The sequence below is a fragment of the Pholis gunnellus genome (assembly GCF_910591455.1).
Source record: "Pholis gunnellus genome assembly, chromosome: 7".
NCBI classification, from domain to species: domain Eukaryota; kingdom Metazoa; phylum Chordata; class Actinopteri; order Perciformes; family Pholidae; genus Pholis; species Pholis gunnellus.
This window is the reverse complement of record NC_136533.1, coordinates 9,514,624-9,524,282: the sequence shown is the minus strand read 5'-3', so window position 1 is coordinate 9,524,282 and position 9,659 is coordinate 9,514,624. Positions and strand designations below refer to the sequence as shown.

The window sequence follows — 9,659 nt, the reverse complement described above, 5'->3', positions numbered from 1 at the left end:
TGTGGCCTCAAGACGCAACGGGTGTGTGTGTGTGTGTGTATGCATTTGTGCCGACCCCTGGCAATACTTGGCTATGCTTGTGTAGTGTCACTCTTATAGAGTTAAATACATACTGTGCTGCATCCTCAAAAAGACAACTGTAGGCTGAACAGAACAAAATCTACCCACAGTATCTCCATTATGTGCTTTATTTTGGCTTTGGCCCATCATAAGTGATTATTGGATTGACGTATTCGTATCATTTACTATTTTTGGTTTTGGTTTTGTGATCCAACCAGATCTGTTTTGGCAATCTTTGGTTGTTCCAAGATGACAAAGAATGACACATGCACATATAATCTCATGCTTTAGATTAGAAATCATTAACTTCTCAGATTTAAAGGAGCTTTTTTATCATTCAAATGGACATAAACGTTTGGGGGGGTTATGAATGACTCTTTAATGAAATGAAAGTGATCATTTACAACAACAAAAAATCTTTTCAGCAATAAATGACTCTTCATCTGTAGCAAAATTAAGATAATGACTCTTTTAGGTGTGATTACTCATTTTGTGACAACAATAAAGATCTAACATCTACACAGACAGTAATCGTTGGTTAAATTAGTTTTTCTAATTGAAATTGTTGATAATACAAAAGTATAAGTAATGACAGCCAGTATTACTTTTTGGATGGATAATAGAACCACTGGAACCCCAATCTGCCCTTTTAATGGCCTGGATCCATAATCTTCTTCTATTTTTAGCAAAGGCCCGTGATCCCCTTGAATATTAACCATTTTCCATCTATCTTTTCTGTGGTTGGCGCAGTTTACTGCCCAACAACTCTGTGTCATCTCGGCTTTGGAGCTTGGCCCAGCCAGTGCAATTACTGACAGTGGCAAGCGAGTCGCATCCCACTGGCAAGCCTGGGGCCAAGCCTCAGGCAGCCGTGAGGACAGCGGCAAGTGAGCGGCACTCGTTCGGCACCCGTTGAGAAGCTGTCGAGAGCACCACGGTGGCAATCAGTCAACCCATCGACTCACTGTCAACTAGGACTGGGCTAAATCTACCGGGGAAACCCACAGAAGGCTGCCAAAGTGGTTATGCCCCCTCAATGTGTGCACTCTCAGTAATGTTTGGAAACAAGAAACCATGTCAATAGAAAAAATCCCATTGGCTTTTTGTAGAAGAAACCAGCGCAATGCTAACTTCCAAAACTATTAAAAAATTACAAAAATCCGAACGTCTCTGTGCTAAGTTGACATAGCCGGCCGGCCGCGCATGCTTTTTATTGCATGCATCCAAACTTCTGGTCCCCACAGATAAACACTGTTAGCTCTGTTGCTGTTGTTTACACTGTTAGCACCGTTAGCAACGTTAGCTGTCATCTCGAACAATACAAAGACAATTCTCAAAAATATATGCACTCTGCAATCTTTGAAAACGCTGTTCTGACGGCATTTACAAAATCCTTGTATTTTCTTTCTAACCATCTGGATTCAAAAATAAAGAAACAAATCATGCCCACAGCAGGATAAAAACGATTTTTAACCTATTTTACAACTTTTTTTAATCCAATTAAAGCCTGTAGACAGAAATTACATGAACCAAAATCAAAAATGGTATTACATTGGCCCATTTTGATGTTTCTTTCCATTATTATTTAAATAATGTGTTGATATTATACTTGTGTTTAACAAAAAAGAGCAAAGACAATTTGCAGCTACCTGGATTGGGAAATACAGTCGCAATTTGGTGAACAGGTTAAATTGGTTGCATGCAAAAGACAGAATATGTTGGACTCTGGAAAAACCAGTGCCTTCAGAACAGCTACAAGTGTTGCACGAAAGATTGCAGGGTGAATATCTTCCAGAATATCCGGACATTGTGACGCAAATGCAAAGGCAATAATACGTGAGAGGGACACATTGAGGCTATAGAGACAACTGATTGTCTCGCTGATTGAATATAAATGTAACATTTTACATGCTGAGTGACTCAAATCAGTGGCTCCAACTGACCTTGACCCAGAAGGTAATGGTTGTTCCAGGGTTTTCCAATGGAAGAATGCAAATGAAATTGGCTACCGTTCCCAGCACAGGAGCAACAGCAATCTGTGCTGCACAGCCACTATTACTTCCACAAGAAAAGAAGAAGACAGAGAGGCTTTGATGTTCAGTGGCCTACATCAAAAGGCGGCAATGTCTGAGCAACCTCACACGAGGTCAATGACCAGTCAAAAAGCTGGCACTTAAGAAGAGTGACATTTTGTGGCATTAAGAAGGCTGTTTAAGTGGAAGGCTTGCTGTTTTAAAATCTCTGACCTTGGTCATTTCATGCCATTCCACTTTCCATCCAGACAACACGGAGAGGTAAAAGCATGCACTCTTAAGGAGAGTGCTGCAAATGACACCCACATTGACCCAATTTACTGTATTGTTCCGTATGAATTGACTGGAGGAGGAAGACGTTTCCTGCATGAACAAATGTGGTTCATGTAAGACTAGTCTCAACAGTTGGATAAGTCTATATTCCTTTTAATTAAGTATTGATTTCAAAAGCAAATAGCACCCTCTATAACCTGACTTTTATAATCCTTTGTACTCTGTCTGTTTATATGCCTTCGAGAGCGCCAGTGGAAAGGAACAATATATTACCGTAAATCAACGGATTATAAGAGGCTTGCTGTCATTGTAATTCAAAGGCTTTTCAGCTGCAAGACAAGCCCGCATCCTGTGAGTAATGTATCACTGTACACCGCCACGTTGTCATTCGGGATTTGATTCTTTGCATATCCCTCCGAGACGCAAATGCCTAAGTGCAGCTATCCTCTTATCTGAGGACGCTTTGACAAGTAGACATTTGAGCTGTTAACTTGATCCCTAATAAAGAGAAGACCCTGTCGCTTGACTCAGTGATGCTCCATTTTTAGCCAATGTAGCCGTCCAGTGCCTTCACTACTTCCATCGCATACATTTGATTTCAAAATAACTATCTGACACGTTGTTCCATGCCAACATAGAATAAGCCCATAGCTCATTAAATTTAATTGTAGTCTGGAGAAGCTTGTAAGACACAGGCTGAGTTTGAGAGACCACTGGATGGACAGGGAGAGGAGAATTTAATTATCCTGACGTTAAAGCCCCCTCCCTCTCCCCCTCTACCCTCTCAGACATGTCTCGTAATCTGCCTTCTTGTGCCAGCTGGGGAAAAGAAAAAGAAAGCAAAAAAAAAGTCTGACTACCTTTGGATCGTGTGGCTGATGGTGTGAAATTGTTGCCATGGTTAACTGGTGCACCTGCGTGGATTCAAATCTCGTCTCTCAGAATAGGAAGCAGATATTTTGATGAAAGTAGCTTTTAAATTGTGCGTTGATTAGACCTTGCTCTTTACAAAGCTCTACCCCCTGAGCTTTCCTTTATTCAGTCCTTTTCAGTTAGATTACATTTGCCACCGTCGATCCCGAGGACTTTAAGCTACTGAATTAACCAACAAGTTTGGATCCACCTTGATCGGTGGCCAGCTGTCCCTGAACCACTGGCATGCGGGTGCTCTACCAATCATCCAGAAGGGGTTTATGTAAACACCACTTTGATCCCTCTCAATGACGTCAACCACACAGACCCCCAGTCAGAATAAATGAGCCTTAGTTTGCAAACTGTGGGGCTGTAAGTAGTTTGTGGCAAGAGCAGTGTTTGTTGTCAGTAAAGCTCAAAGGCTGCGGGGGCAGCGAGAGTTCAAAGTTAGCACAACAACTGTCACCTGACACACAGGTGTTTCCATTTAAACGCAAACAGGTGTTAGAAAGGCAAGACGTGATGCAGGTTTTACTTTGCTTTCAAAACTCTGACTTTTATTACTGAAAAAAAGACATCAGACAAGACAAAAGAAGATTTGGTGAATTTTTAAAACATTTTGAAAATGGAAACATTATCCAAGACAACTTTCTTTTTTGTATTGGTCCACACTGATTACACAATCTCATGTAAAAACTTACACATTTGTTTATCGACAATCTTAAATGAAATCTAAAATCCAGTGACAAAAACTATGCTGCTACTTTTTGGAATGCTGCATGTAATGAGTACAACGAATGGACCTTGTAGGGCCCAGTATTATAATGATATAAAATCACATTTGAGGATTTTTGTAAAAGTAGAGCATTATATGCAGTGCATACCTATCATCTCCTAACAATTTAAGGATTATATATTTTTTTTAATGATCAAATGCTTTTCACATATAAAAAAGGCACAGCACTTTCATGTATCCCTGTACATTTCCATCACAAGTGACGTGCGAGTATTGCGTGGTTTATGACTCAAACAGATCACAGATGGCCAGGTGTGTTTTCGACACAGAGAACGCTGGGTACAGTGGGTCAGTAAACCTGTGCTTGTAGGAATGCATTAAAGCTAGACTGCCCCCTGGTGTCACATTAAAGAATGATAAAATGCCCTCCTCAAATTCGAGGAACACTCCCACCCTCTGCAGCCCGTCGCCATCCACAGGAACCGCCACCTTGTTATGCAGAGCTTCCACCTTCTTTCGGTCACAGGCCAGGCACCAGGAATGCGAGTTGAAGCCCAGACGAGAGTTGTCCTTTTGGCCCTTCCTCTCTATCTGACCCTCACACAGCCCCACCTTCCAGCGGCCCTCATCCACAGGCACGTCCACCTCCCAGTACCAGCACCCCTTCTCCAGGGAACGGGAGGCCAGGACCTGTGGAAAGGAGCTGAATCGAGCCTCGTGATCCGTGTAGGCCTGCTGGGCTTCGCTGTAGGTCACCCTCCTGTTGTTATCAGACAGCTGCAGCTTGGGATGGGAAGTATCTGCATCCAAGAAGAGGGCGATACCATCTGTACACAGAAAAGGGAAATTAAAGAAGAATTTAGACTAATTGAATATATCACAGTTGGGCCTGTTGGATGCATTTTGTCCATTGGTTTAATTAGCTGTGATTCATCAGTGAGTGGCAAGTGAACAGGTGTTGGTACAAAAAAAAACAACACATGTCTTACGGAGCAGTCTGTAGAGGTCTCTGGATTTGCCTGGCACAGTGATGACGACTGAGTCCAGACGTTTCTCAGTACAACTCTGCAGACATTTGAGCCGGGCCCGATCCACTTCCTCTGGAGCCTTGAACTGGTCCACACAGCTCCCAATGTTACTAGTCCTGGTGAGGAAAAGCATAAAGATGTAAGACTATTACACTTTATTATTCTCTAGAGGAGGCATATGAACAGTTACACAGAAAAAAAGAAGAAACAAAGTTATCAATTAGCATTTTAGCAAACCTAGTGAGATTGGCTAAAGCTTCTGTGAAAGAAGACCCAATAAGACAATATGCCTGTCAAACAATTTCCATTTGTTTATAATATAAATGTAGCAGAAAATACATCTTGTTAATAACAATGTTATTGACTTATTCTCATACTTGTATTTGAGTAGTTTCATACAGTGTTGAAACCATTAAAGGGTTGGTTCCCAACAATAAAAAATAAAAACAGAACATTGTTCCTCACTATCCTCTTGTGGTATCCAGCCATGCAGATGGTTTTGTTTTATTTTGAACATAACTTTTCCCTTTCAGATGGCAAAGTTATCCATTTTTTGGGAGCTCTGGTAGTTAGACTAGTAGTTCATTCTCAGCTAAAATCTGAGAATGTATGTGAAACATTTTTCCAGAACACCACAAGATTTCCCAGGACATTTAGCTTTTTTCACAGATTTTCAATGTGACTTGAAAATGAGTCAAATGTATTCCAGGTGTTCCAGGAGGCGTGGGAACCCTGTCTGTGGATATCCAGCTCTACAGGTGCACTGATTCTTTGTAGGTGAATTGCTGTTGATTTTTTTTAATGTAACTGTTGGTCAGCACCCAAAACCAAATTAAATTCAAATTCAAGCAAATATTGAGATTGGAAGCAGAGAACGATCTCAAAACCTTGACACTTACTTCTGCATAGCTAAAGGGAAGTGAGAGAATAAGGTTGAACCGACAACCGTTGGAACGCAGGCTGTTTACTGAAGCTATGCTTTGTTGGTAGAACACTGAGCTATTGACATGTTCAACAAATAAACTCTTTACATGCAACCAGGTACAAGTTGAGAAGGAAATCACTTACAGTTGGGCTACCTTGCTGTATTCCTGTCATGTCAGAAAGAAGAAAAAGAAGATTCCTTGTGTTAGTGTTCATAGATCATTAAAGCCAAAAGTAGGTTGATCTTATGTTTTACTTATAGTTCTCTAACATCCAACGCACCATAATGAAGAGCTGGTCCTGAATGCGTTTGTCTCCTTTGGCATCAGCCAACCCCTCCAGGGTGTGGAGGCCCTGTTGCATGGATTGCAGGGAGCTCCGGAGGTGGCCGAGTTCCTCCTCTAGTCCCCCCACAACTCTGCCTTCCTCCTTCGTCACGCACTGGAGAGCCGATTGCTCCTCCTGCTCCAGGGCCTCTCTGATGGCTCTGTACTGCTGCTGCACTCCTGCTCGAGCCTCGCTTAAAACCACCTGGACAGACACACAATGTGAATAAACGTCATCCAACGCAACACTCTCAATTCCAGTAAGGCTCTTCTCATTGCAGTCAGAGAACTCTGACTCCACCAACGGAAAAGAAATGTGAATATCTGAATTGAAGATTGAAGAGGTTTTCTCAAGCAATATGAGCATCAAACCAACTTTAAATAGTATAAAACATTTAAAACACCGCTAAAGTATTTTATGAATCTGAATTTAATAAATCTGGAGTGTATAATTAACTTCATGTGTAACCATATCCTCAACTCATAATACAATTTAAGATGCACTAAGGAGACCACCATGTATAAACTTGTAAATAAAGATTCATCGCATGACGAGGACAAGTCTACCGATGCTTCATTTGAGTAACTTAATCATATCCCTTTACCCACAAAACAATAATTAACTACATTATATATACTGAAATATCAACCCATTCAAAACATGTGGATAAGTCTCAGGATCTGTAGAAAACATATACATCATGTTGGGTCAGACACTATATAGAACGAAATCTCTTACACCGAAGGTCTCTTTCCTCTGAGTGAGGTCAGTCACCCTGTTCTTCACTTCCTGTTCAGCCTCCTGCAGTTGCTTGATTTCTTCTTTTAGGTTCACCTGAGTGGGAAGAGGGGGAGGGAATGACTTAATATTTGTTATGGCAATATTAACATCCATCTCACCTTTGACCACGATCACTGTGTATTTTATATTATATGTGGTGCTGTAAGGTCCCCCACTTACCCTGAACTCTCTCTCTGCCTCCCGGATGCTGATGCAGATGTGGTCGCGGTGCGAGCCAATGACGGTGCACACCGTGCACACACACACGGCACACTGCCGACAGTAGATGCGGTTTATCTCCTGGTGCTCCTGACACCTCCAGGGAGAAAAGTCCTCCATGGGAGGAACCAAGGTATGATTCTGGAAGACGGGGGAGTCCAGGTGGGGACGCAGGTGCTCCGTACACATGGAAGCGCCGCACACCAGACAGGTCTTGACGGCGGACTGACACCTAGTTTTAGGGCAATAATGGCAGGGCACAGGGCTGGCATTTTTGTTCTCTGACCCGGGGAAGATGCCACCATGACTTGGAAATCTTGGGGCATCGGCAGGATGTTTGCTGGGTGTCAGGGGAGACTTGCTGCCATGGTGTAGCGGAGACGTACCTTTACCTGGAGTTGAAACTCCAGGAAAGGAATCAGAGTTGGCAGATGTGACAGGTTTCATTGGCGATGCAAGAACTCCTGTCACTTGTGCGTCCTTCTTTGGAGTTGCAAGAGCAGGTGCATCACATAGATCTACTTCATTGGAGGTGTCAGAGTCATCCAATGAGATCATGTCTACCGATTTAGGCTGGTTCTGCTGGATTGAGATGTTTGGAGGCACATCACTTGCAGGCACTGCCTTGCTTGCAGAGGTGTCACTGGAGGACGTGCCATCGCCGCGCTCAGACTTTGTGGATTCTGGGTGCCCCGCTTTCTTGGATGTCTCCACACCCGTAGGCTGCAAGGGTTTAAACGAGAAGGAAGTGGTGGGAGTCTCGGGGTCGCTGAAGCGCTCGCGGGGAGACTCCCCAGTTGCTCGTTTTGTGTCAGGTTGCTCTGATACAGGTGTGCTGGCTTTTCTCTTCCCGAGAAGTCGGCCGGTGAGTGAGGGCCTCCCCAATGTGGGATTAGAAGTATTTTGTTCATCATCACCCGATGTGCCTGTAAAATAGAATACAAACAAAGCAAAACTGGTTAGAGGGAGGGTTGACTCAGCACTTTTAGAGCAATACTTCACAAAAACACCTGCTAGTTGCCTTCTGCACAACTGAGCAGTTCCACTTTAGTCAACTCAAGCAGTGATCTAGTTAACTTGTTCACTCAGGAAAGCTGTCACTAAGTCTACCATAACTGACTCACATGTTTGTGATTCACTGTGGTTTGTTCACGTCATGGCAGATTCCTGATGCACTTATTACGGATCCTTAAAACTTTACCCTCGCTGACTATTTGCTAACTAAATAACTATTAACTAAATTACACAAAAGCGTATGCACTGTAAAGATTTTAACTTGCTCTTTTGCGTAAACCGTTAAGGATGTGGATCGAATGGCGTTTTTCCGGTGGGGAAGTCAAAACTATGATAGGTTTAGGGTGCCAGAATTGCTAAGGCTAATATTAAAGTAGCTAGCTAATGCTAGCAGTGGGATAACATTAGTAAACGTTAACATTAGCTACCAACTTAAAAGACCACTGCACAAGAAATAAGCATCAACGTTGCTGTAACTTTCACGCTACCTGCAGCGCTCCGAGGCGGAGCCCATCGACTGCTGGCGGGCGACAGTCTGCTGTCAAACGGCAGAGTCTGGTACACTGTTTTACACCTCCACTCCGGACAGTGGTACGGGCCGCTCGGGGAAATACTCCACAGGTCCCCGATACACCGTTGGCAGAAATGGTGGTTACATTTGAGAGTGACGGGGTCCCGGGTCAGCTCGTTGCAGAGGGGACACCTCGCAGGGGTGTCCAACGTGGCTCCCATTTTGTTTTTGGCTTACGTTTATTTGTTTCCGCAAAGTCAAGCAGCAAGGGGCGGGGCTACATGTTTGAATCAAGCTCCGCCCCCCTAATCCCCACCCCCGGTAGTGCGTGTTTTAAAGGTACAGTCACGCCAAGCCGGCAGTACTCTACATGCATTTGATTTTAATAGAGCATAATGTAGGAGCCATAGGCTGTATGTAAAGTAGGAGCATATCATTTAGCTCTGAAATGTAGTCAAGTTGAAGTTACATTAAAATGGAAATGCACAAATAAAGTATATCAAAAGTACAATACTTAGATATCTAAGTATTGTACTTTTGATATACTACTTGGTTACTCTGTTGATAATATGAACCCACAATAAAGTAAAATCAGCAAAACCACAATTTAAAAACACTCGTAGACACTTATAGTCAATCCACAAATCAATTTATCAATAATTACAGACTTACTTCATTGTCAATTGTATTGCATGCATGAATAAAAAGTACAATGTGTACCTTTTAAAAAGTAGTACAAAGTCACACAAAGTGGAAGTAACTCAAGTAAAGTATTTAAAATTGCCCGTTCAGTACAGAGTACATGTATTTTATATCACATCAATGGTACACTCCAGTCACTC

The 9,659-nt window shown here is 42.6% G+C and overlaps 1 protein-coding gene across 1 annotated transcript; it reads right to left on the bottom strand.

The window, feature by feature from the left end:
• Window positions 1–3,813: 3,813 nt before the first annotated feature.
• LOC306699210 (tripartite motif-containing protein 14) lies at window positions 3,814–9,038 on the bottom strand (the record flags this gene model as incomplete). Its single annotated transcript, XM_079163752.1, has 7 exons — window positions 3,814–4,841; window positions 5,004–5,158; window positions 6,111–6,133; window positions 6,249–6,497; window positions 7,032–7,127; window positions 7,254–8,218; window positions 8,795–9,038. 7 exons carry the CDS (start codon window positions 9,036–9,038, stop codon window positions 4,297–4,299), a joined length of 2,277 nt encoding a protein of 758 aa, XP_079019878.1. The 3' UTR covers window positions 3,814–4,296.
• Window positions 9,039–9,659: the final 621 nt, after the last annotated feature.